Source organism: Oreochromis niloticus, linkage group LG13, assembly GCF_001858045.2.
Source record: "Oreochromis niloticus isolate F11D_XX linkage group LG13, O_niloticus_UMD_NMBU, whole genome shotgun sequence".
Taxonomy (NCBI): Eukaryota; Metazoa; Chordata; class Actinopteri; order Cichliformes; family Cichlidae; genus Oreochromis; species Oreochromis niloticus.
In genome coordinates, this window is record NC_031978.2 from 28,193,743 (window position 1) to 28,220,871 (window position 27,129).

Consider the following 27,129-nt stretch of genomic DNA (forward strand, 5'->3'; position numbering starts at 1 on the left):
CTGGATTTCAGTACGTATTCACTGCATGGTGATGTTTGTACCCTCACTGTGAGGCTGTATTATGCATCAGTACTACATCTGTACGCTTTCCCCCAAATGTCATTGTTTTAATTTGCCCTCTCTGCTCATTTGGCTTTTGTTAAACAGCTGTTTGTTACAGAAGTAACAGATCAGTGTGTGTCCACTGGAGCTGCTTCAGAGATGATCATTTTGAAACTGCAGTTTTTTGGCACTTGAAGCAAAAACCCCAAAACCTACTGTGGGGTCTGTCTGATTGTCAGCGTGGTTTTTAACATGCTAACATGTATCCAGGTTTGATGAGAGTGGCCTGTTTTGGATGTGTGTAAATGGAAAATCGTCAGTATGACTTTACTCATGAGTGGACTACAGTGCAAAGGGAAACTTAAGATTTCAGTCTTTGTTGCTTACGTCCATGTCATTGTTTTGTGTGTGTTTGTGTTTAAGGAGTGGAAGTGAGGCCCTGCAGCAGCTTCCTGCCCGCTGGCTTTCTGAGGTTCTGGAAGAGGTCAAATCCAGCGACCCATCATCTAAGCTGTGCGCCACGCGACGAAGCGCTGGAATACCTTTCTACATCCAGGTGTGTAAGCAATATTTTTAAAGATATAAACAGAACAAATGGGCTAAAAGAGGATCCAAAGGGTGCTTGTAATGTTTCAGATTTGTTGCTGGAGTTGCTATTGACTCTAAGTGTTGGCAAGAGCCTAATGTTTAAATTTCCGACACTTCAGAAACCACAGGCTTGTCAGTAAACATAACATTCCTGTGACTTAGCTGCTTCAGTGTGTGCGGTGGAGTGGTGGTCACGTTGGTGGTCACACCAATTTCTTCATGAGTATAACCCTCTCAGGACACAGTGACCCTTTGTTGCAGCTGATTGCTTTTCTTGCTTCATCTGATAAAACTTCCAGATCGTTTTTTTATTTTGCAAATAGAAATGTGTCACTGCCGATTGCAGCGGTCATCCCGAAGACGAAACGAGGACCATAAGCAGTAACCATTTGGTCAAAATTAAGGTTTTGCAATAGAAACCCTGTGTGTTTTTGTGTTCCTGTTTACTCCCAAAAGTAGCGCAATAAGCAGTTCTTGGCATACCAGTGAAGCACTCATGCTGGAAGAACACTGCGTTTCTTAATCTAGCCATCTTTTTTTTCCCCCTCAACGTACAACACACACACACACTCTCACTTTCTGGTTGTCCCTCCCGTCAGTTACTATCACTGTGTTAGTCTCTGACTCTTATTTAGTCTCAGCTCGCGTCTCCACTTCCTTTGATTCCTAATATCGAAACTAGACGTGACTGAGGGGATGTTATCAGCAGTCATTTTGAAGCGGCGTACTCTTTTTTTTTTTTTTTGTGGTTTTGGTCAGACCGCCGCATCGGTGATGTCACTGACTCTCTTGTTTTCGTGTGTGTGAGGCACGTGCGCCTCGTAGCTTGATCGAACGGGATGCTTCATTTCATTGTTAACAGACTTTCTGAAATTGACTTTTAAGGGCTCTGATGTCTTCCTGATCCTGTTTCTTTTCTTTTTTTGTTTTTTAAGACTTTCTAAGCATTATCTGTGAGCATCTCTGATGAATAGTAACATAACAGAAGAGCTTTAACAGGGCAGAGCCTGACAAGTAGGCTGGGTGATTAAAACTGAGGATGAAGAGAGACGAAGAAGATAAGATGATGGTGAATGAAGCAGAGGAAGTCTGAGAAGAAGTAGTTACAACTTTGGCAGAACTCCAGACCACATTCCTAGACAGACATGGAATCAGATCCGGGAAGGCTGGCTCCTGCTCATACTGGTCCTGACTAGTTCATAGGAACCAGGCTAGCTCCTTTTCCTCTTGGCTTCCTCTGCTTCTAACCTCAGAGTTCATAAGAGCCAGACTATGCTCCACCCCCACCCTCTCCATCTTATCCTTCAAGGTCTAAGTCTTTACCATAAGCCAGGTAGTTCAGACACAGCTGGCTTGCATCAGCTCCAGCAGAGATGACTTCTTTCTCACACAGCAAAGTGCCGTCACCTCCACACACACTCCCCCATTCCCATCTCCCACTCCAAGCTCATACAAATGATCTCGTTCAGTCAGCCTGTCAGAACAGATGAACTTATGGGATTTTATGAACGTGTTTTTTGTTATTACCATATAAATGTGGCTCAGTTTAGCGGGCCACAATAAAACTGTGAAGTGTAGACGGATGCAGTAGCTGCAAAGGGCCTATTTGCAGTGTACTACCACAGGATATCACACCTGATGTCATAATGTGATTATTTCTTGAAAAGGCTCATCAGTAAAAACAGAAGATCATTACCGGCGAGGTCTTTAAAATAGGATAATGCTGTTGTTTTATTCTTGAACTGTACTAAAATGGCTTTGCAAGCCTCACAGTTGCAAAATAATCCTTATTTATCTCATACGAGGTCTTTGTAGCCCCTCACTTCATCCTCAGTTGGAAATAAAGCAGTTTTAGCTCCCTGTAAGTCTTCTGATTGGCTGTCTCTCACAAACAAAAGGTGGTAACTGTAGCTATATCTGTTTTTTCTCCCCTTGCCCAGGCTCTGCTTTCCTCTGAGCCCAAGTCGTCCAGCTGCAGCCTGTTGAAGATGACCATGAGAGAGCTGATTGCTTTGGCCATGCCTTCTGCTGACAAGATCACTGACACCTCCACCGTGCCTCAGGTTTCGCCACCTAGCAGCTTCATTAATCATAAAACTAGTCAAATCTAGCCTCACAGATCAGGAAGTGAGATTTCCTGAACACAATTATTTGTAAAAGCACAAAGAGTGATTTTTATAATCACCTTAATGTTTCTGACACCGTATTCGAGGTTGAATTTTATCTGTCGCTCACAGGTCCATGCTCTGAACATCCTCAGAGCTCTGTACAGGGACACTCGTCTGGGGGAAAACATCGTTCCTTTTGTCTCAGAAGGGATGCAGGCTGCAGTGCTGGGCTTCACCTCTCCTGTCTGGGCAGTGAGTCTTTACTTCCTGCTTTTTTACCTCCATTTATCGTAATCTGAACATCACAACAAACCAACCTTTGGAGTGCATACTTGATCGGGGGTTACTCACTAACCCATGGTGATAATTTGCTTTTATATTTAATCCAATTTCTTAACCTCCATTTGTTTTGTTTCCCAGGTGAGGAACTCCTCTACTCTTCTTTTCAGCACTCTGATCACAAGGATTTTTGGCGTGAAGAAAGGGAAGGACGAACACTCGAAAAAGAACAGGTTTGCTTCTCGTGCCTCTCTTGAACTCATCTACCCCTCTAAGTTTCATGCTGTGTGCATCAGTGCGTATAAGGTCCAGAAATTCACAAATACTCGAGTAAAAAAGCTCTTACCAACAAAGAAATGTAGCTCTTGTTTAATAGTGAGCATTATTTGCCTTAAAACAAACAAAAATTTAAAAAAAAAATTCACATAATTCAACAGACATAAAATGAGAAATCTAAATCAGGAAAAAATGTTTCCTACTAGACTCAAAATTTGCAGTTCATTTAATGTAATTAATCCATATTTTTACTACAACAACAGCAACATTAAAACACTCATTAAATGTTCTTAAAGCCAAGATAATAAAAAAGGTCCAGTTAAACACTGGTTATTTTACCATATAACCACAAAGGGGTGCTGTTGTAACACCACCCAGGCTGAAGGGCAGTTTTTACTCTGCTCAGGCTTCCTGACTGCAGGAGATGCAGGTTTTCCTCTGTTCCTGGAATATCAACAAGGAAATGACACGGGAAGCACAGAAAAGGGGAAGTCATGCTTGGAAATGTAATCTGCAACTAAATTACTGTTACTGACATTATATGAAAAGTAATTGAGGCTTCCCAGACGAGGTCAGCAACATAACAAAAAAGGTACTTTTTGCACCTTGGGGTGCTTTTATGTTTCTTACATAGAGAACAGAGTGGCTGATGATTAAAAACTGAGACAATGGAATCACTAAATCTGAAACTTATTTTATGAAACTTGAATTATTAAAAGTTTAAGAGCTCGATCACATTTTTCCTCTCAGCACCAGCCAGTGTTGGCAGGTGTTTGTTTTTCTGACTGTTCCAGCTGGAGGGTCTTTTTTATCAAAAGAGAGTTCTTCCTCCCCACTGTCACCAGGTGCTGATCATGTCTGTTCTTTCTTTAATATTGTAGGATCTTTAACTTATAAACCCTTTTTTGTTGTGAACTGCTGGTGAATAAATAAAACTAAACAGAGCTGAAATAAATCCTGGTTTCAGACTTGCCGTTTAAGAAGACTTTGTCTTTAAAAGCAGTAAGACAGTAATGTTTAGACTAGCAGTCCCAACAGCACAGGTGATGAAGAGCTGTGGAGCTGTCAGCTGTTGAGTGTTGGATACGATGATATATTTATGTGCTGATCTACAACCATCACCCAGAATGGGTTTTGGCTTGTGTAAATGACAAATGTATCTGTTCGTTATTTTAGCTGGAAGGTTATCAGCTCTGCTGTCAGAGATTGTTTGAAAGATTGTGGATTGTTCTTGAGGTTTCAGAAAGAGTCTTAAATTCTAACAAGCTCCCAAAGCCTTGTCAAACCACCATCCAAGTGTTTGGAAACCTTGAAATTAAAAATTATAGCCTGTGCTTATCGAGTGTTCTTTCTAAGTATGTTGTATAATCTGTTGTTTGTAACTCGAGTGCAGAATAACTGGGCAGATTGTGATGCACTCAGAGTCTATTCAAAAGATTGAAGTAGTTGGTTTGTGATCTTACTATTTTGTCTGGCTCTCGTAGCGCGCACAGATACCTGCTGATAAGTGCTGCGTAACACAAACCTCTGAGGCTGTCCTGTTGCATGAGCCGGTTTTCCTACAGCTTGAACTGTCAGGCAGATGGCCTCCCTCTAGAATACTTTGGTGTTCAGAGGAGTTCTTGAAGAGCTCTCTGGTCGCCCACATCTTGGATGCGCTGCGCACTCACGACCTTTGATCGCAAGGCAGTTGAACAGGTTCCCTGATTGGAGGCAATGAGCACAACTTGAGGGGACTCGACTCCACTGGATGCCAGCTGGATGTTTTGCTGTAAAGCTGTAAGATTACTGAGCTGTACGGCTGCAGAATTTCTGGGATGATGGGATCACTGCCCCATGCTAAGCTAGGCTCTCTGCATCGCAGCTCTCACTTTGTTCTTTATGTGCTTTGTTTTTGTGAATAAAAACGTGCAAAATCAGCCTGTCAGCACAGGAATATTAGCATGCTATCAGAACCACAGAGCTGTTGGCCCGACCGTAGACTCTGCCTGTTACTTCACTGCCCTTACCCTAACCCTGCAGAGTGGCCTTGCACAACTTGTATCCATAATATATAAGTCCCTCACATGACTGATAGCTTATTTTCCTCTGGTGAAACTGATACAGTGATCCATCTAATATTCCCGGCACATTAAAACAAACATGGTAATAATGTGCATGTACTGTTTGGCTGCCTGTGTGACACTTATGTTCAGGGTCTATATTCAGCTCAGAAGAGATTTGTTACTGCGTGTATAATCTGGGGTAAAGTTTCCCAGGGTTTTGGGTCGTGCTCAGTCTGGTTCCCTGTGCTGTGTTTCTACTGTCTGCTTTACTGAAGCCCGCTGAACGTTAACCAAGCCAACAATGCTGCACTTTGTCTTGTCTGCTTTTACTTGTGTTTTCAGTCTGTTGTCGAGCCCTCTGCATAGCTCTCTGTTAGTCACTTCCTCCTTATCTGTTTATTCTTGTTATTAATGCAGGGAGTTATTTTTATGTGCCTGTGGGAGTGTGAGCGTGCTACGGTTAATAACAAATATTAAGTAATGGTGAAGAGAATTAGCATTTGAACCCTGAATCTTTCATTTGACTTTTAAGAGGTACATGTTTGTGTTTTAGTGTTCTTGGTCTCTGATTATTTCTCTCTTCTTGCAGCATGTTAGTCATAATACGCGTGGGTCACACTGGATGGAGCTGTGCGTGTGAGCTCCAGAAAGCTGCGTCTCATTTATAATTGTGTCTCTGAGAATTTGAGTGTTTTCCAAAATCTGGTCTGTGTTATTACCGTGATTTTATGGTTGTGAAGTGTGGCAGCAGAAAATGTATTGTGACAGCTTGTCCACTCTAATATTCGGATGTGTGTTTGTGTGTGTTTCTTGGTCGACTGAAGCCGGAGCATAAACGCATCTCCCTTTCTCACACAAACCAGTTTATTTGTATCATTATGTGTATTTGTGTGTTTAAAAGGGTTGAGCATTTCGGGGTGTGTGGGAATTTCAGCTGTGTATTTTCCAAAGTTGCTCACATTCAGGCGCGTCGTTTGCTTGCTGATCGCCGTTCCACTAAGCTCCAGACTCGGGGCCCTCTCGCCTCTCCCTGACCGCACAATGATGCTGATCCGATACAGTTTGTTGAGATAAACGCGAGCATAAACAAAACTGACAGAGCAAAGATTGCACTCTGCATTCCAAGCAACAAAAAAAACCTACCAGTTGTAACAAGCTCTGGAATAGCAGTGGAAAAAGGAACCTGGGATCCATTCAGTGTGTGCTAACCTGGGTGTTAAGATACTGGGAATGCTCTGGGATCAAGATAAGCGTCAGGTTTTTTCTCACTTTAAACTTCAGCTGCACAGTTTGATTTGCTTGTGCTGTAGTAATTATATTTGATACGATATCAGAAAAATGGGCTTAAGCAGCAGTCACATCCCCTAAAAAATCAAAAACCAAATCTGATTTTAAATCTGATCATCCTTCAAACTAAGAGACCAAACGGCAGTTTTCAAAGAGCCTGTTCTGATTAAAACTTAGAGCAGAAGTGCGATCGATCGGTGCACGCTCGTTCTGAGGGAGAGCATTCACCACGAATGACCCCAACTGTGTTTTGTGCCACTTCGCTGCAGGAAACTTTCCTTGGAAAACTCCATTTTTGGCCCCACCTACAAATAGATTTGTTTACAAATGACCCTTCTCAGTAGATTTCATCCTCTTTCCCATCTACGCTCACTGAATGCGTTGCAAATATACAAGTGCGAACGATCAGAATGGGAAGTTGTGCAGAGTTGCAAAAGGAAACTACCTATTAGGCAAGCTATATTTAAATTATGTATGGTTTTTATAGGCGGATGTGTGGAGCTAGTGTGTAACCGCTGATGTACCATTGCGCAAACACTGTTGTGCTATTGTAGCTGGTCAACCTGATGATGGCTGCAACTACGTGACAGTTATTTTAGTTCAGTGGTTTTCATCCTAGAGCTCCTATAAATGGCCAAAAAGGTCATTCTGAGGCAATGTCTTCATCAGAATAAGAAGCTAATTTAAAATTTCACTCTAAAAGTTGTCATTGGACTGTTTCCGGTCAAAAAAGTCCAACAACTCTTTCGATTGAAGCGTGTCAGCACTTCAGTCAATGACCTGAGTGTGATCAAATTGTTGCACTGCAGCAATCATGATTCATATCTCATAGTTAATGGAACTGAAGATAAACAGTTTTTGGCTGTGAAAGGTAGTGAAGAAGAATAAAATTTTATTTTTTAATTTTATTTAACCTTTATTTATACAGGTAGTCACATTGAGACCCAGTGTCTCATTTGCAAGAGAGACCTGTTCCAGACAAACAGATGCTATTAAAATACTTTTTCTCCATCACCTGTTGGTGTAACAACTATGAACCCACAAACGTGACCTGGCCTTTTCTCATACACCTCTGTGGGGCTGTGCGATATGACCAAAATCTCATATCCCGATATGACATTTATCGTCCCGGCAACGTTATATGTCACAAAATTTTTACATTTTCTGTAAATTCTGTGAATCTCGGGCAACTCGATTTGCTTTAAGTGTTTTCAGCTGGGCGTCGTGTACCTGGAGTCGAGTGTTACATAAGTTGAAACAGCCGCAATTGTCTTATTATTACACGGCGTGCTGCAGGGATAAGTCTGTTCTAAGGTTTATTTTTTAGCACCTAGCGGCTCTTTTTAGCTTCTCGTCCGTAAACACTCTGCATACTATTTCACGTGATTCAGTTTATTTTGAAAATTCTCAACAGGATCTTCAGCTTTATTGTGAAAGGTTTATGTGAAAAATAAACAAGCGGACGGCGGAGCCACGTGATGGTTTTACCGTTGTTGTTGCTAACGACAACGCATAAAAACAGTTGCTTGTCCGTCCGTAGTGTGGTTACATTAAATATAAGAGAAAGAGAGAACTTTAAGAAGTTAATTCTACAGTGACCATCAAAACGATGAAAAAATGTTGCAGTAAATAGTTTATTTTTCAACACCACAAAACAAATGATAGCGTAATATGAAACAAAGACGTTGTCATATCGCCATCCGATATATATCGTTATATCAAACAGCCCTACATCTCCGCCTTCCTCCTCTCTCCGTCTCTGACGCCTTCAGGGAAAGGAGAGAAAGAAAGGACACACACACACACACACACACACACACACACACACACACATCCCGTTTGACCTGATTCAAGTCAGCATGTCTACTGGATGGATGTGCAAAACCATGACTGTGTGTTTTATATTATATAAGTGTGTGTGTGTTTGTAGTGTAGAATCCATGCCAGTTGTGACTGAAGCACTATGTGATCTCTCCAGTCTTGTGATCGAGTGTTTGGCAGAGCAGACCTCTTCCCTTTAGGAATGACTTTATTTAGATGGGTCGAGTTAAATAAAAACTTTATTGGCCCTGAGGCTGAATGGCGGTTGTAGCAGAGAGACCGCTTGTGTTAAATATAAAGTTTGTCATTTTATTGACGTGTGTGTGAATATATAAGCAGAAACATGTGACAGCAGAACGGGGGTGCAGTGTATATATGGATCCACACACAGATCAGTTTCCATTTGTAGGTGTGGATAAGCAAACATTAAGGTTTGATTTGTTTAGGCACCGAGTATTTATCCTGAGAACGTCTCCTTATCAGAGCTTCACAGTATTTGGCAGGAGGCTCGCTCCATTACCTCCCTCCCCCCATCGCCTATGGCTCGACTTGGTACTGTTTGTCACTTTTATAGAAGGGGAGCGCCTGGGACATAGGAATTTAATCACAACTAACAGTAATTTAAGTAAATGAAGCTCAAGTTGGAGCACAATAAAACTACTAGTTTCCTTTTTTATTTGTCCTCTTGTTTAATGTTATACTTGCTTTATTTGTGAATCTCTTTGTAGCTTAAAATCACCTTCCTGTTTTGCTTCCCAGCTGCTTCCGATCTTCGACTCTAGCTCAGTGGTGTCTGGTAAAGTACTTTTTTTCACGGGGATCATTTTCATTCATTTCTCTTTTTGCATAATAATTCTCCTTACAAGCAAACAACCCTTCTTTTTATGTTCCTTTGCTCTCCATCCAGCATTTTTCAGACTATAATATTTCAAACCTCATAGACACAGACAAGCACTCCAAAAAGTAATAAACTTTCCAGCTTTATTCCTTCTTTCTTTTTTAGGTTTGTTACTCTAATGTTTCAGTGTCTGCTATAAAGGGTGGGCTCCACATATTTCACTTGTCAGAGTCTATTTACTGTTCAGGCAGAGCAGCGCACAGTGTGTGAGAGCAGTCCTGTGACTGTTTAATAGCAGCCTTCTTGAGTTTTGGCTTAAGCCTGCCCCCTGCGAGTTTCAAGAGGAAGTCCTGCATTACAGCTCGGAAAAACAAGAAAAAATACCCTAATTCCATTTATAGGAATCGCAAGTTCCTCTGCTGCTCTGAGTTTGCATTTATTTTAATGTGCACTTTTCAAGGTTGAAAATAGTCACATATATGCATATTTAATGTATGTATGTCATATATGTGATTATAGTAAATAATTCAGGGGCAGCAGCTACCTTGTTGGTGGTGTCACTTGCTGTGAAACGTCATACCACAGTGTGTGACCACTGTGGGCGTGTTTTTAAACAAACAGAAAGAAGAAACTTGTTAGCTTGCTAGTATGTTTTTGTTTTAATTCTATAAGCAAACAATCAACATGATGCTTGTATACTTGTTAAAAACATACATAATATACATGATCATTTTTAAATATCATGTTAAAAAGTATTAAAATTATATTTAGTGCTGTCAGCGTTAATCTAGTTAAAATGACATTAACGCCATAACCACATTAACGCAGCAAATCTCCTTAGCGAGTTAGCGCGGATCGCCCCGTGCGTGGACCTGCACAGCGTTAATGTGTTAGCGCAGTTAGCTCGTTAACACGTTAGCGCCGTGCAGCCCCACGTGAGATTAATATGTTTTGGTTTTCTCACAATTCTCTGTACACCCTAGAGATGATTGTGTGGGAAACTCCTCATAGATTAGCAGTTTCTGAAATACTCAGACCAGCCTGCCTGTTTCTGAAAACCACGCTATGGTCATTTTGACCATGTTTACATGTCTGATATTGTGATATTGCCATCTGATTGGCTAATTGGGTATCTGCCTCTATGAGCGCTTAAGCAGGTGTACCTAACGAATTGGCAGATCATATTTTATACAGAACCCTTACTATACACTTCACCGAATATATCAAAGATTGTTTGTGAATCCTTATTTGTGATTGTGGTTGTAAGAGCTCTCTCTCTCTGCCTGCAGGATGACGGGTCGAGAGTTTTTCACCCGCTTTCCGGCTCTATACCCATTCCTTCTGAACCAGCTGGAGGAAGCTGCAGCCACAGTGGAAAGGTAAGGTGGCGCTCTTAAATCCACACACGCACACTCGCCGTGGCTTTTCGCACATCCTTGATCCTATTACGGGTTCAGTTTGACTTGCATTTCAGCTCTACAAGACAGCCTTTTTTGTTTGCTTAAGCTGATTAAGCAGTAGTGCTTTTGCACCGGCAGGCTTTCTGGTGGAAGAAGCAAGGTTAGCGCAACTTTTCATCAGTCCAAAAGCTAGGTTTTTCTCAAAGAGCTTGGCTATTTTTCCTCTGCATTGAATTCTCACGTGGGCCTTTTTCTAAATTGCTTAGCTGACAGACAATTGTTCAAAGCACAGAGCTTTACGAGCGAATAAAACGAATGTCTTGTTGAGATTTTGCTATAGTTTTTGGAGTGGAGAGTTGGGTCCACTTGGGTTCATCGGTCTTATCTTTGTCAGCTCACTCCAGACTCCCTTTTTAAAAGCATATGAGTCATCCAACAGCTGCCCAGGCGGCCTTATCTTAATATGGATCCAATTAATTGAAAGCTCTTTCAGGCCAGCTCTTTCACAATTCCCCCCTACTCCCCGCGACCCTTGTTAAAACATTTGCAAATTTCCCACGGAACCAGATCCCGGCTGTCTGACTTCCCACATCTCAGTGTATCGCGCCACCCAAACAGACCAACCGCACCAAACTGTAGCCATACGCTGCAGGACTGGAGGTAACAGGGCTGCTGTTAGTGGTTTTTCAAACAGACGTGAAGGAGTATGTTTCCAAAATAGGCCAACGGTATAGGAAAGATTATAGAAGCAGGATCTGGACCTGTGTAAGGCTGTATATTTGTGGATTATGTAATCCGCTCTTCCTGCAGAAATCCCTCTTATTACTAAAGCTGCGAGATGTGTAGTAATTCACAAGCTGACATATAAAACACTGGACAAGCAGAGTATGTGCTTCTTCCTGTAGTAAGCATTATTGTGGCATGCAGACAAGTCTTGCCTATGTTGGCATGTTTAAGCCTTGATGAGCTTTGGAATCATAGTTTTTAAATACAATTCTTGGTGGCAGTATTTAAACCTGCAAAGCTGACTCTGATTATCTGATTATCTTTTAATACTCACTGTAGTGACTATTAAACAGTTTTCCTACCTGTATGGATTCAAACAGTTCTGAAGTCTTCACTCCAGATAAAAGACACTTTTCATTACTTTATGAGCTTTATTAGCTCCAAAAGCTCAGTTTCACTTGTTGATAGCAGAGCAATGCAGATGGACCAGCACATGGCATGGTCTGTACAGGCATTACTACAGGGCAGCTAGTGTACAGGGTGTTTCCCTGACAGCAGCTGGTTACTGTGAGAGATGACCTGTTATCACTGCCTGTACAGCTGAACAGTGACCTCTGTATAATCAGCCCCCCACACTCTGATTCTTACCTCTTAAAAATGACTCCCATCATTCTTTTAAACTGTTTTTATTTTATTGTTATATAAATATTGTTTAAAGCACCATCTTTCTGCCATCATTCTCCTTTTTTGTTTTTTTGGCAACATGTTACACTGTATATCCATATATTTTGTATATACTATCCTTAAATAAAGATAACGATACTCATCATAGTATCAAACAAAGTAAGATGAACTTCAGGGACATGAATGTGTTGAGTTAGAAAGCACAAAACATTGTGAGTCCATTTCATGTATTTACAAAGTAACCACCAGAGAGCTGCTCATGTACATTTATCCAGTCAAACGGTAAGAAACAAACTCCATGAGCGTCACATTAGGTCCTTTGCCCGAGAACACCAAAAGTGGCAGGTGAACCACTTGCACCCCATCCTGTTCACAGATAACAACAGGTTCATACTGAGCACCTGTGATACACATGAAAGAGTTTGGAGACGCGGCGGTGAACGTTAAGAGTAGGTAATACTCGGTTAGCGGACATGGAGAGCTGGAGACCCAACGGCCCAGCAATCATTCCTGTTAGATTTCAGACTTCCACTTGAAGTCCGGCGCCTGGAGAGCATGCATATTGGTACATTGCAATATGGATTCTAAGTGGATGAGTCCACGCAGTCAAAAAAACCAGGCAGGCACATGGAGCTCCACACAGACCCTCTGATGACGAAACTTATGTCACTGAGACCCGAGTGGACCTGAGTGGACCCTAGTGCGTTAGAAAGTCACACAGACTCCATGTGATACCCTGACTGTCTCAGATCCACTCTGAGACCGTATCCTGCTGCAGTGGGTCCTTCCTGGTGCAGGAGTGTCTGGTCCTTAGGTAATCAGACTATTAGACATTTTCTGGATGAGAAAGATTCACAGTTCTTATCCACCCACTGTCAGCCTGAGATATCCCTTCTCTTGAATATCCAAGAGTCGATGAAAATCCCTGAAACCACAGCTTTTTGCTAACACATTACTTGCACATATATGCTAACCTTGTTTTTTTAAAACTCTGGTCATGCTTAATGTTGGCATCCAGTATTATCACAGTGTACATGTGATTGGACCAAAAAAGGGAAAAGAACAGTTGCTGTCCTTCAATTTCTGAGTCACAGATTATATATCAGATTCACACAGGCCTAGAGACCACTTGGCAGCTTCTTGGCAACCACTGGTTGTTAGGGAAGTAATGCAGATTCGTTGACACCAACCAACCACCAGCTACCTAGCAAATGTAAATTTCAGTCGTTTAGCGGTTGCTGGAGTTCTCGATGTTTGTGTGACCGGGGCTTCAGGTGAGCACATGTTTCTTGACTTATTATAATAGTTATTATTCCTTAAATGGAGGGAAGCAAGGGAAAAAAAACTGAAAATCACCTTCATCACACGCCACGGGGGAAGAAAACTGTCTAGACCAAAGTAATCTGATTTATTTATTTACGTGTTCTGCCAGTGCCTTTGTTATTTTGATTCATGATTATTAAATGGAGTATTTTGAATGACCTGTGAGTACATTTTGTGTAGCATTTGTTTCTGGTATCCTGTTTTACCTCCTATAGTACTTCCTATGGTCCTCCTGTCACACAAGGTCTGCTTGTATATGCACTCACTCTAAACACTCTAAATTTAATTTTGAAAAGACTATCTCGGAGGGGCCTAAGCATGCTCTCATATATGCTCCGAGACCGACTTGTTGTTTCAGATTTCTAATTTTATTATCTCTGCGTAGCAAAGCAGGTTTATCTGCGAAAGTATTTCAGGTCACCGCCCACATTTTTAATCCGCTCTGATTTGTAGCAGCGCTTCATCTTATCTGCCTCTGCCTGCACGTCCAAAGAAAACAGCTTTCGGATCATATTCCAAGTCATTTTCTAAACACAGTGGACGATTTATTTGTCTACCAGTGGAATAAATCGTAAGCTGCAGCTTGAGTTTACTTTAGAGCTTCTTTGGTGTCTCTTTGCTACTGTGTCCCCTTCACTCCTTTCTAAATGAAGAATTCACATACTTAAGGTCAGCGCTCTGTTTCCACTCTCTTTTTAAACGATACAAAATAAAAATAGGCTGTTTCATCAAACACCCGGCTGTTGGAGATGATTGAGGAGTTTGGATTAGAGAGGGCAAACATTCACAGAAGGATCTGACAGCATTAAATGCCACAGAGTCTCTTTTTTTATCCTGTCAAATGTTTCTGCCTTCAGCTGCATCCCAACAAGGTCTTGTATGCCCCCCTCTCCACCACCAGCCCAGTCCCTTGTTTCTGTGACATCACATCCTGTCCTGCTGTGCTTGACTGAACTGTGACATTAAACACATTAGACCAGTTACTAATTGGGCCGCTATTACATTTCCCATCTTGCCGATCTGCGGCAGTCCCAGTGGACGGTTCTCTGTGAGTGTTTTGTTTAACGAAGTAATGAAAAGCATACGATGTTTTCTCGGGGAAGGGGCGGGAGGGGAGGTCTCCGTTCTCTGAGATCCTCATGGCTAATGACAGGGCCCAAAGGATGTACTGCTCTCCTGATACACACATACAGCCACATTAGCAGAACTTCACAAAGTTCAGCGTCAAGCTGAAACACTGTTTCCTCCTCATGTTTCTATATTCAAGACAGGAAAAACTAAAACCCGTGAAGGCAAAGCGCAGCTGGACTTCGTTGTTGATACTACATAAGGTTCATTTTATTTTGCTCTTTGAGTCCTTGTTTCTTTCCCCGTCTCTATTTTCCTGCCTGCTTCCTTCGCTGCGAGTGTGTCAGAGTGAAACTGTGAAACCGCTGGCAGAGAGAGACACTTTTCCATTCTGACTCAGCTGGCAGTGATGAGACTTGGATGGAGGAGAAGAGGGAGGTGAAAAGCTCGGTTCAAGGACTGATGAGGAGATGACTGTTTGAGAGCGTGGGTGGTTTTTAGACATGCAGAGTCTATTAAAAAGCAAGAGGAATTTAGGGCAGTTAAATTTTGCACGGTAACTTTGGTTATTTGTGCTTTTCAGGTGACTTTTCACTGTTGCAGTGATCGCCACACCAGACTGTTTATTTCTCACCAGTATAGATGAATTCAGGAGCTAAAAAGCGCTTTGCCTCGTGCTCCTGTCACGTGAACACTACACCATGTTTTAACTGCTATGCAAACAAGTGCTGTTCGTTAGCTCGGGCTTTCTGTGCTAAGCTTAGCTAATCGTCTGCTGCTTTAGCTTCATAGTCAGCCTATAGACAAGAGGATATTCTCATTTAACTATGAACTCTTTAGCAAATAGAGACTCCTGAAGTTCAACTTCATAGAGTTTGACTGCATGTTAGCATAAGCTCCACAGAGGTGTTGTGCACATTTATCTATGGGCTGTTAACAACCCTTCACTGGAGAAGTGAAGGTTATTCCTAGAGCCCACATTTCAGGCCCTTTCTTTTGCTAACAACTTCTTTTATGTGTACAGAGTCCCTTATGATCATGTCTGAAGAAGATTATCCAAAATAGCGTACAGTTTATCACTTTTCTACCATTACAGTGACGGCAGGAGTGTCGCCTTGTCTTAAAGTGTCGCCACTCGTGTGCTTCTCTTGAATCTCAGTATGTTAGCAATCCTTAAACAGCATTAAAGTATTAGTATCCATTCATTTAACGGCTTTACCATTGATGATTTATGACTTTTACTTTCTAGATAACGTTAATTGTGTGTGTCTTTGTGTTTGTGTACATGTTCAGTGACAGCGGTCAGGTGAAGCTGCACCCCAGTCTCTTCTTGCTGCTGCTGGTTCTCAGTCGGCTCTACCCTTCTCCCATGGATGGATCCTCTTCTCCTTTGGGGCTCGCACCTTTCATGCCCTTCATCATGAGGTAGGTGATCTACGTGTGCACGCACGGGTACAGTGGAAACAGTGGAGTCAAAACATCTGAGACCATTACTGACGATTTTCTACAAATGTGGGTTAGTTTCACAAACAGCAGCAGTTCAGCTGCATGGACTCTACGGGTTTGCCCGAACCACAAAGATGCAAAGCAGGGGACTTAGCAGTATCTCCAGGGAAGCAAAACGCATCCAAACCCAAATATGTGGGGGATTAGTTCGTCCATGTTCGGACTTCTTTTGTGTTGTAAATGTGCAAATCAGTCTGTGCATGACTACATTGCTCCGCCCATCAAAAAGTCTGCGCATGCACGAATATACCGCCCATCGTCGATTATTGGAGTGACGATTGTCGGTTGGAAAATTTTTACATATCACCCAATCCTGATTCCCAGTCAGCCGTTTTTGACATTGCAAAATTCCAGGTATCAGTTATGGCATTAATAGAGAAAAGCACAGGCTTTAAGGGAGGCTGTGCTTTTGCCTCAGAGGAAATACTTGTTCATACGCTGACCTTTCATTATTAGAAACTTTGGCCGTGCTAGATTGGCACACACGACTTTTATTTCATGACTGTCGTCCCTGTGTTGTGATGTTTGCCTGGAAACTTCTGTCAAACTGATTCTGTCACTATTCATCCCTCCCCTCATAAAAGTGGACTTGAATGAGCATTTCTCAGACCCTACTAATGATGCCTTTTCCAGTCACTTTGCCTGCTTATGTAAAGTCTGGAAGAAAAAATGTAACCAAAGGAATTCTGTCCAACCCAAGACAGTCCCACACCTGCTGTCTCAGCTGTGATAAACCTCTCAAACTAAGATTATCTGAACTTTTCTTTCTAACTATAGAACAATTCACAATCAGCAAAGGTCTAAACATCAAGTGTGCGCGTGTTTGTGTGTGTGCGGGGCTTCTTTCATTTGTTTTGTTTGCGCAGGTGTTTCTGCATCTTTGATATGGATGTGCTGTCATCATTTCATTGTTGTTTTTCAGTACTGGTACAATCCCTGTGATATAATCGAATGTTTCACCATGGCTACAAGAGAGATTGTTTTGTGTTCATCTGTATGATTTTGTGTCTTTCCACACTAAGACAAAACACCCGTCTAGTGTGAGCTGTTCCTGCAGCGAGCAGCGCATGTGTGTGTTGTCTTGCGTTGCAGCTCGTCTGAATCCACTCGCTGTTTACTGGGGAGTAAACCTCTCAGGCGAGTGGGAAACTTTAGTCACAACTAATTTTGTTACATTCCTCAGATGGAGAAATGTACAAATATTATTGGAACATGTTCATATGCCGCACCTGCAAATAAGAACCGTAAGCTTCAACCTTGTGTGTCCACAAGATTTGGCATCCCAAGAAAAAAATGCCTGATCTCAGCATTTAAAAGTCAGTCCTACGCCTAAAAGCCTACACCCTTCAACAGCACCTTGATAAGGTGTATAAAATAAAAGCAGCAGAGCTAAGGTGGTGGAGACTGAAGCTCATTTTTTTCTGGAATGCAAGCACACAGCTGGTGATGCTTTGTGGCAAAGGAAAGGTGGTGTGAAGGCTTTTTCACTTTGTACGGCAAATCACTATTGTGTTATGTGTGTAAGGCAGATCCTTCTGATTACATTTCTTTAAGCTATTCTGTCACTATAGCTATTCTGAATAGTTTATCTGATGTGTAAATTGTCCAGCCAGATGATTGATGCAGTATTTTTACAGCTGGATAGCTTGTGCGTCCGACTTTGTGTGTGTGGGTGTGCGCGCGTGTTTGGGAGGATATAGGGAGTTAAGCTTTGACCTTGAGGTTGGAATGCACTACTGATGGTTTAGATAATAGTACTTGCATGTGGGTGCTGTATGTGTGTTGGTAGGGGCTGGCATAGTGAGGAGACATAAAACTGGTATTGTAGCATGCCTCGTGAGGAGATGTACAGTAGTTGTGGGATTTGGCTTTACTGTTAGCGCACTGGCCTTTTTTTTGGCGGGCGGGTGTCTTTGTCTCCATGGCTACGTCTGCCTTTTTTTTAATGTTTAGCTTAAGTTGCGATGCTTAAGCTTAGGGTAAGATTTTTGGGAATGAGATTTAATGTGAGGCGGTGTCTTCACAAAGCTAGTGGCCCTCACCCTACAGACTGGTCAACTGGAATATAAGAACCACTCATCCAGATACCTCAAACTAACCAACAGTAAATCCTCCAATTTTCAAGTGGATTGAATAAACCACTGTCAAAAATGGCCAAAAATTGTAACATTTTTAGTGAAACAGTAGAGCCGTATTGTTTGCTGCTTACTGTATAATATATTCTGTTGCTGAGCAGCTCTTTTAGTTTGTTTGGCCCAGACTCAAAGTTTGAAAGGAATTCAAGTTTTATGCTAACATCTGTGCTCCACAGAGGAGAAGTCTGACTGTGTCTTCAGTGCCACCGTGAGGGTGACATTTGGTGTTTGCGTGCAAAGTCTCATCGACTGTTTGAAGGATTTGGCGTGAGATTTTTGTTTAGATGTTCACGTTCCTCTGCATCTCACGGTGAATTGTGACCGTTTTGTGTTTTCCTTCATCCAACCTTTGTTATGTTTAAAGGTGGAGATTTGTGGCAACTATTGCTACTGGTCCTTTGCCAGATTAGCGCAGTCATTCTGCTTCCCAGTGATCTTTCAGGATTAGTACTTACTGCACTAAACTCTGGTGTGTGAGGGTGAAACCTCTGCCCTCTAAAACAGTCAAGTTCAACCCTGTTGTATGAGTAATGCTCATGTGTTTGTACATAATAGTGTAGCTCAAGGTTATAAGAGATAACAGACACGTCCAAAGTCAAAGAACAGGAAATGCAAAGCTGCTAGTGCCCCAAAGTTTTAGCCTTTAAAAAAATCATCATGTTTTGTTTTCAGTTTGACAAGTTGGCTCCATTAAACAGTGATTTTAAGTTTTAGCATTTCCTGCTGGCATTGTACCCTTTATTACAGAGACAATTTTTAATGGACTACGGATATGTGTCAGAATGCTTAAACAATGTCTGGATTCAGTTATGACTACAAAAAGGGTCTAACTTTCTTTTTTCATTTTGGAGTTTTTACCAGCAGCTCTTTAGGCGCTGACGTGTTACCTCAGGATCTTTAGAGACCTCCAAGACTATTTCACCTATATTGGTAATCTCGTCTTGATCGCATTTGGTTTTTCCTCCGTCTCTACACTCTGTCTGACTGCACACAAAACTGTTAAGGGCTGGTTCTGTAACTGTTTCTAGTCTGATCCACTTCTTCAGTCTTATGCTGCAAAACACTACATTTTATTTATATATTCAGATCACAACCACAGTCGCCTTAAGCCGATTACTGTATACTGTAAGGTAAAGGCCATACAGTAATTTGAGCAATCACTTGGCGAGAGTGGGAAAGAAAAACCCCCTTTTAACAAGAAGAAACCTCCAGCAGAAGTACACGCAGGTAGGGGCAGCCATCTAACTCGCATCTGATAATAACCCTGTTGAAAAATTAATTTCACTCCATATTTAGTGACACACATAGAAAATGGAAAGTGAAGTGTGATCAGAAGCTGGTTGGGTCATAAACCGGAGGCGTTACCATTTGTACCTGTAAATGTGTGACTTTGCCTTTATTGCCTTTATTTACGTTCTTAAAAAAATAAAAAATCTGAACCTCAGTGAAATCTCGTAGTTATGCCTTTAGTTTCATCTCTTGTGGGTGAAAATAAAAGGGCTTTCGGCTGAGTCTGGCACTGTCAGAGAAGGTATGCAGCACACACATCTAGCCAAATGAAGCCCACATGTTGGAGATGTTAAATATAGCCCAGCCACAACTTCTTTGGCTCCAGCCATGTTTCTCTGCGATATCCCCTTTCCATCCCCCAACCCGTCTACCCCAGGCGTGTGCAGGACGTGTCTGATGAGGCCGATGGCTGTCGCCCCCCGCGTGCTCCCCATCCCCATAAGACCTGACCCGTCACCTCCAAGGATTAAATGTTGCTTAGCTTCACCTGTTAACAGGCCAGAGCACCGTACTCACATACTGTGGTGTAACTCCTTTACACCACATAGCAATTTTTTTTCTTTAATCATAACCTCCCAGCTCATCCTCAGTAGATTTGTAACATTCCCTCGATGCCGGGCCCTGTGCAAGCGTCACACCTGCATGCGTAATGACGGAGTGAATGATGATGATGACGAGAAAACGGGGGAGGATGACGAGAAGCGGACATTTGTTATAATAATTAATGACTTCATTCCTATCCGCAATGTCTTTGAAACAGTTTGTCTTATCTCCTTGGAGCTTCTCTCTTTTTCTCTGTCTCTCCATCTTAACTGTAAGCCCTCAGAGTGTTGTGGTAGTGATTTATATCCCGTGATATCCAGCCCAGGCATTTCTGCTCACCCTGCCTGCCTGCACCACTCCCTTCCTTTCCTTTTTGGCCCGCACTGTCTCATATCTCATTTCTTTTGAAAGGGCACAGAAATGCACTTCAAAAGGGACTGCTATCAGTTTTTTTTGTTTTGTTTTTTAAAATACGATGCAGTGCATTTCCCCACGATGACGAATGGTGAACAAATGCCTAGTGAAGACCAAACTTGCCATCAGTATTTGAACTATGCCTGACATAAAAAGGAAATAGTTTATTGGCACATTACAGGATTACATTTCATAATGTAAACTGAGGCTGTACCCTGTGTGGTAATCAGGCCCACTAGTAGCAGCAAGGCGTTTATTAAACTGATGAAAACTAGCACTGCAGTATTAGAAGATACAAGAGGGTATGCCAAAAGCAGTGTAAAGGAGAACATGTAGGAGTTTGCTTGCGTGTAGAGCACTGAAATTCATGCCTGAACCTTCAAACTTAAGACATGAAGTTTGAAGGTACCTGTGTTTTATTAACTGAGAAGGGGTCTCCTTCACCAAATAATAATAATGTGAAGGAAAGGGACAATGTGACTGGCATCTTTATAAAACATCCTCCTCTTCCTCATCATCTCAAGCCTCGTCTTCTGAACCGAAGTCAGAGCTCTAACACAGGAAATGGTGCAACAAGATACTTGTTTATTCCTGATATTGTCACAAGTACTTAATGTGAGCAGATTAGACACGCGACCGTTCCGACTCTGGTCCCCCGACAAGAACCAGCTCATCAACAACAGCTGGGTATAAACTAACGTTAGGTTTAAGTGACCTAAAAACATTAAAACATTCACACTTTCTCTCTGATAAATAGTTTGATTGTATTTTCACATTGTATGAGAGCTTATACACTAAGCATCAGAGTCCAGTAATCTTAGATCTACACAGATGAGCACAGGCGAACAACATCAGCTTTAACCCTCCAGTTCTGTGCACCCCCACCCCCCTTATTTTAGTGTTCCCGGTCTGTTTTAACAACTCTTAAATTAGCATAACAAACATTTTTCACCACCAAATTCAGTTCAGTGGGTCGTTCATTTGGTCATTCATTGGCCATTCTGTGGGTCGTTCAGTCACTTTAATATGTTCACGTGCATAGTGTGGAGGATGTCATAAGGCCTTGAGGCAATCAGATGTTTAAAAAAACAAAACAATATTTATGAGTGTTTTAAGTTGTAAATCGGTCAGATTTGACCCGAACACGACAAGAAGGAACAGCAGTGCTGCTTACCGACGGAAAGGTTCAGGATATCTTCACCAACTCACCTCAGCATCGCTGTTATCAGTCAGGAGTCGGCTTCTCTAAGGCTACGTTCACACTGCAGGCGAAAGCGCATCAAATCCGATTATTTGTGACCCTATGCGACCCATATCCGATCATGGTATGACAGTGTGAACGGCACAAATCCGATATTTTCAAATCCAATCTGGGTCACTCTCATATGTGGTACTGAATCCGATACATATCCGTTGCTTTAGAAAGCGACTGCTGTTTGATCGGTCATGTCGCATTAAATCCGTCTTACGTCACTGACACAAGACAGACGCCAATTATCAGCGCCGGAGAAGACATCGCGAACGCTTCCTGGCCATCCAGTGTAGATGTCAGTGAAACTGTTGGCAAGACAACGTGAACATTTTATTTGTACTGTATAATCTGCAGATTCTGACAGAAATCTGCAACTATCCTTTGAAGCACCGCTCCTCTAAAACAGCAATAAGGATAATTATTAGGTTATCTACATTATTATGTAAATAACAAAATAACTTAAAGCAAAAATTGGGAAACGTAAAGTCCGAAGTCTTTATATTAAGGCCATCAGTCAAACAATATTGTTTGCTCTGGGTCTAAACAGAGTGCGTTGTGTGTGACGTCTTCTTTTGCGCATGCGGGCCGCTTTGAGCGTTCACAGAGCTCAGCACAGCACAGAAACAGCTTTAGTGAAGGTTACAAATGATCTTCTTATGGCCTCTGACAGTGGACTCATCTCTGTGCTTGTCCTGCTAGACCTCAGTGCAGCGTTCGATACTGTTGACCATAATATCCTATTAGAGCGATTAGAACATGCTGTAGGTATTACAGGTACTGCACTGCAGTGGTTTGTATCATATCTATCTAATAGACTCCAATTTGTACATGTAAATGGAGAGTCCTCTTCAGACACTAAGGTCAATTATGGTGTTCCACAGGGTTCAGTGCTAGGACCAATTCTATTTACTTTATACATGCTTCCCTTAGGCAGCATCATTAGAAGACATAGCATAAATTTTCACTGCTATGCAGATGACACGCAGCTCTATCTATCCATGAAGCCAGGTATCACAGACCAATTAGTTAAACTGCAGGAATGTCTTAAAGACATAAAGACCTGGATGGCCGCTAACTTTCTGCTTCTTAATTCAGATAAAACTGAGGTTATTGTACTCGGCCCTGAAAATCTTAGAAATATGGTATCTAAGCAGATTCTTACTCTGGATGGCATTACCTTGGCCTCCAGTAACACTGTGAGAAACCTTGGAGTCATTTTTGACCAGGACATGTCCTTCAACGCACATATTAAACAAATATGTAAGACTGCTTTCTTCCATTTGCGCAACATCTCTAAAATTAGAAATATCCTGTCTCAGAGTGATGCTGAAAAACTAGTTCATGCATTTATTACTTCCAGGCTGGACTACTGTAATTCTTTATTATCAGGATGTCCTAAAAACTCGCTGAAAAGCCTTCAGCTGATCCAAAATGCTGCAGCAAGAGTCCTGACAGGGACTAGAAAGAGAGAGCATATTTCTCCTGTTTTGGCTTCCCTTCATTGGCTTCCTGTTAAATCCAGAATTGAATTCAAAATCCTGCTCCTCACATACAAGGTCTTAAATAATCAGGCCCCATCTTATCTTAATGACCTTGTAGTACCATATCACCCTATTAGAGCACTTCGCTCTTGCACTGCAGGCCTACTTGTTGTTCCTAGAGTATTTAAAAGTAGAATGGGAGGCAGAGCCTTCAGTTTTCAGGCCCCTCTTCTGTGGAACCAGCTTCCAGTTTGGATTCGGGAGACAGACACTATCTCTACTTTCAAGATTAGGCTTAAAACTTTCCTTTTTGCTAAAGCATATAGTTAGGGCTGGACCAGGTGACCCTGAATCCTCCCTTAGTTATGCTGCAATAGACGTAGGCTGCCGGGGATTCCCATGATGCATTGAGTTTTTCCCTTCCAGTCACCTTTCTCACTCACTATGTGTTAATAGACCTCTCTGCATCGAATCATATCTGTTATTAACCTCTGTCTCTCTTCCACAGCATGTCTTTCATCCTGTTTTCCTTCTTTCACCCCAACCGGTCGCAGCAGATGGCCGCCCCTCCCTGAGCCTGGTTCTGCTGGAGGTTTCTTCCTGTTAAAAGGGAGTTTTTCCTTCCCACTGTCGCCAAAGTGCTTGCTCATAGGGGGTCATATGATTGTTGGGTTTTTCTCTGTATTTATTATTGTGCTATCTACTGTACAATATAAAGCGCCTTGAGGCGACTTTTGTTGTGATTTGGCGCTATATAAATAAAATTGAATTGAATTGAATTGAATTGAATTTTATTTGTAGTGTGAACAAGCAGACAAAAAAATCGGATTTGATCAAAAAAATCGGAATTTAAGCATTAAGACCTGCAGTGTGAACGTAGCCTAAATGACTGGCCCATATTGGACACCTTTCCCAAAGTTTTACAGTCTCTTCGAGAGTAAATGAGCGTGGACGGCATTGACAGCTGAGGTAAACAGTGGACTGACAGCCTTCCACACATGGGGGGGGGGAAACACCGGGTTAGATCTGTATCTGGTCCAAATAATAACATAAACACAGCGGCCACCTGCAGACTTATGAGATGCAGTCTAAAGTTAATGTTTTTGATCTCTTCTACAGCGGCCACCATAGCGAGGTTTATACTGTTGAATTGGGAGGAGTAAGAAAATAGAACTGAGTTGAGTGCAATCTGCCGATCTAACGTGAAAATCTTACACAATGTAACTTTCAGTGCAGTTTGATGTCCAGGTGAAAGCTTGACACATATTATTTTAGGTTATGAAATCTTTTTGATACATTCACTGTTAACTGGACGTCTTTGGGTTTTTGCCTGTGGGCAATTTGAATATGGCTCAGTTCATACGGGCTGTTGTAATATCAAAGATGTACACAAACTGACAGAAGCATAAATAGCAGTGCGAACATAATTATGTTTACATGATTACGTTTACATTACGCTGGCTGTCTGCCTAACCAGGCATGTACAGTTACGTGCAGGCATGATTATGCATGGTCGGGTTCATACCGGATGTTTTTTAATTCGACACACATTCTAGTGGTTTTACACACAGCAAAATAGTCAGGACAAAGAAAGAGTTTTGGTGGTAAAGTAAAAGAAGGATTGTTTTTACTTGGCTACATCGCGTCCATATGAATAAATGAAGGAAGCCAAATTGTTTAACTTGTCACTCCTTGAATCTTAATTTGCTTACAGTAGATTCTTTGCTGATCAGCTTTGACTCTCAGGCTTGTTTAGCCAACATGCTTGAGTCTCTGTGGAGGAAGCAGTTCTCCCAGCTTTCCAAAATGAGGCCCAGATGAGCCTGATCCAGGCCAGTCAACAGTCTGCCTACTGAACCCCACAGGGGGACGTCCCTGTTCCTAAAATTACAACCTTCCAAACTGTCATTTCCTTTTGCAAAAGACTTTCAATGGGACAAATTAGCACAGATAGTTAACATATGGGGCCCAAATGGGGGCTGGGAGGAGTGGAAAGTGAGGAGTTTGCATGAATTTTGGTGGGTTTGTGTGTGGGACGTTTGGGCTCATAAATTCACGTGTGCAGGCGTGCAGAGCTCAGGAATGCAAACTGTTGTCTGCGTTTGATACAGGGCCCTTTGGTTGTCTGTCTGGCTGTATGTATGTGTGTTCACAGCAGGTGGAAAAAACATTTGTTGACAGTTGGTCTGTTGCTCCAAACAGCCCCCACTTTGTTTCAGTGCATACCGATTGGACGTTTCTTGTCACTTCTTGTCCTGGTCTCTCAGTCAAATCACCAGGATATCCAACACTTGATCGTTTATTGGCTTTGCTGCTTCCTCTTAACACATGCTGTTTATTATTAACATACGCTCTCACGGTGCTATCCAGATATCTGCTAACATATCTCGCCTCCGCTCAGAACCAGAGCCAAAAAGATGGGCTTCTTTTTCATCTCCACATGCCGCTGCAGCATGATAGGTGTTTCACATTTCTCTGGAAGCTTCTTTGAATTTTCCAGAGCAAAGCCGAGGGCCGTTTCTGGCCCAAGCAGCCAGTTTTAATTCCATGACAGCCCCTAAACAGCCGGATGTATGAATGTAGCTTTGATCCACTTTTAACTTTTTTGCATGTAAATGAGTATGCATGCTTGTCATAGACGCCATGACATCACCTATTGGTTTCTGCACTCTTCATTTTGTAACCTCAACATTAGCATTTTTGACCGGCACCGTGTTAGTTTATTGGAGCCAAAAGTGACCATATTTGGATTAGAGGGTGGAAAGGGTAAGGACGGCTACATCCATGAACTGTATGGGTGCAATATTGGACTTGAAGAACAAGTTATTAGTAAAGAACTCCTCAAAACTGCAGCACAGACTTCTTGGATGGTATATATCCCACAGCAGTTTGTGATATTTGTCAGTCGGTGACTCAGATTAGTGAAGGTGAGGCCTTGCCAAGGTTGGTTTTACACACTTGCCTGGATGAGTTCTAAAAAAAACAAAATTCACCCACCGTGCAGTTATGAAGGGAGAAACTGTCCATAGAAAATACATTTTTTTCTTTAAACAATGTCTTTTTATTAAGAGTTTTTCTTTTATACATATAAACCAAAAGAAAAGAAAAGGATTACAGATGATCTTTACACTCGGGGTAATTAGCCCGTACATTTAAGGCTGTGAAATAAAAGGGGGGAAAAAAGGGAAATATATGAACACATGTATGATATTTCCCAAAGTAACATAATCCCTGCAAAAAAAATCTCATTCATTCCCACCCAGGTCACTGCCCTAGACCTGTACACTGTATTTCCACACCTGACATAAGAGACTTTGAAATGCATCAAGGAAAGGACCCCACATGCTTTGAAATTTTCCAGTAGAGTTCTGGACTGAGTGTCTTATTTTTTTTTTTTTTTTCTAGTTTTAGACACGACGTGAGGTCATATAACCACTGTTTGTGAGTGGGAGGGGCAGCGTCCCGCCACCTCAGTAGGATTGCTCTCCTAGCTAACAGGGAACAGAATGATAACACCTGTTTTTTCGAGGCCGGTAGAAGCACCCCATTCCCACTGATGCCAAACAGAGCAAGAAGGGGGCCAGGGGCCAGCGTCACACTGAGAATCCTGGACAGGGTATGAAAAACGTCTGTCCAGAACTGAACGAGACTGGGACAAGACCAGTACATGTGGATCAGTGAGGCTTCAGCAGTTTTGCATCTGTCACATTATGGAGTGATTTCAGGATAGATACGAGATCATCTGGATTTTGAGAAACGGGCTCTAGGCACCACTTACGTTTTTTCTTTAAAAGTGGTAAGGTTAGGTATTTTAGCATAGCAGTCTGTAGTAATTGACTCACTCCTGGAGACAGCCCCAAGTGGACATTCTGGAACTGCAGTTTTTAGCAGTTCCAGAATGACTTTTCAGCTCTGGAGGATGTCACATTGTGACTTGACTGTGCTAATATATAAATGCATGTGTATTCTAACGTGTACTGTGACATGTGCATGAGCATTATTAAGACTCAGGGTGTTGTGGTT

At 42.0% G+C, this 27,129-nt stretch overlaps 1 protein-coding gene across 6 annotated transcripts in view; it reads left to right on the top strand.

Moving 5' to 3' along the window:
* thada (THADA armadillo repeat containing) overlaps positions 1–27,129 on the top strand; it is a 109,592-nt gene that overhangs the window by 23,865 nt on the left and 58,598 nt on the right. For all 6 annotated transcript variants that reach the window (XR_003213513.1, XM_019366921.2, XM_025897591.1 and 3 more), the window contains exons 23-28: positions 466–598; positions 2,571–2,693; positions 2,868–2,990; positions 3,159–3,250; positions 10,574–10,663; positions 15,779–15,910. Coding sequence is in view for 5 of the 6 variants with exons in the window: in XM_019366921.2 (XP_019222466.2) it covers positions 466–598; positions 2,571–2,693; positions 2,868–2,990; positions 3,159–3,250; positions 10,574–10,663; positions 15,779–15,910 (693 nt within the window). In the remaining variant the exon portion in view is untranslated. The remainder of the gene's footprint in view (positions 1–465; positions 599–2,570; positions 2,694–2,867; positions 2,991–3,158; positions 3,251–10,573; positions 10,664–15,778; positions 15,911–27,129) is intronic.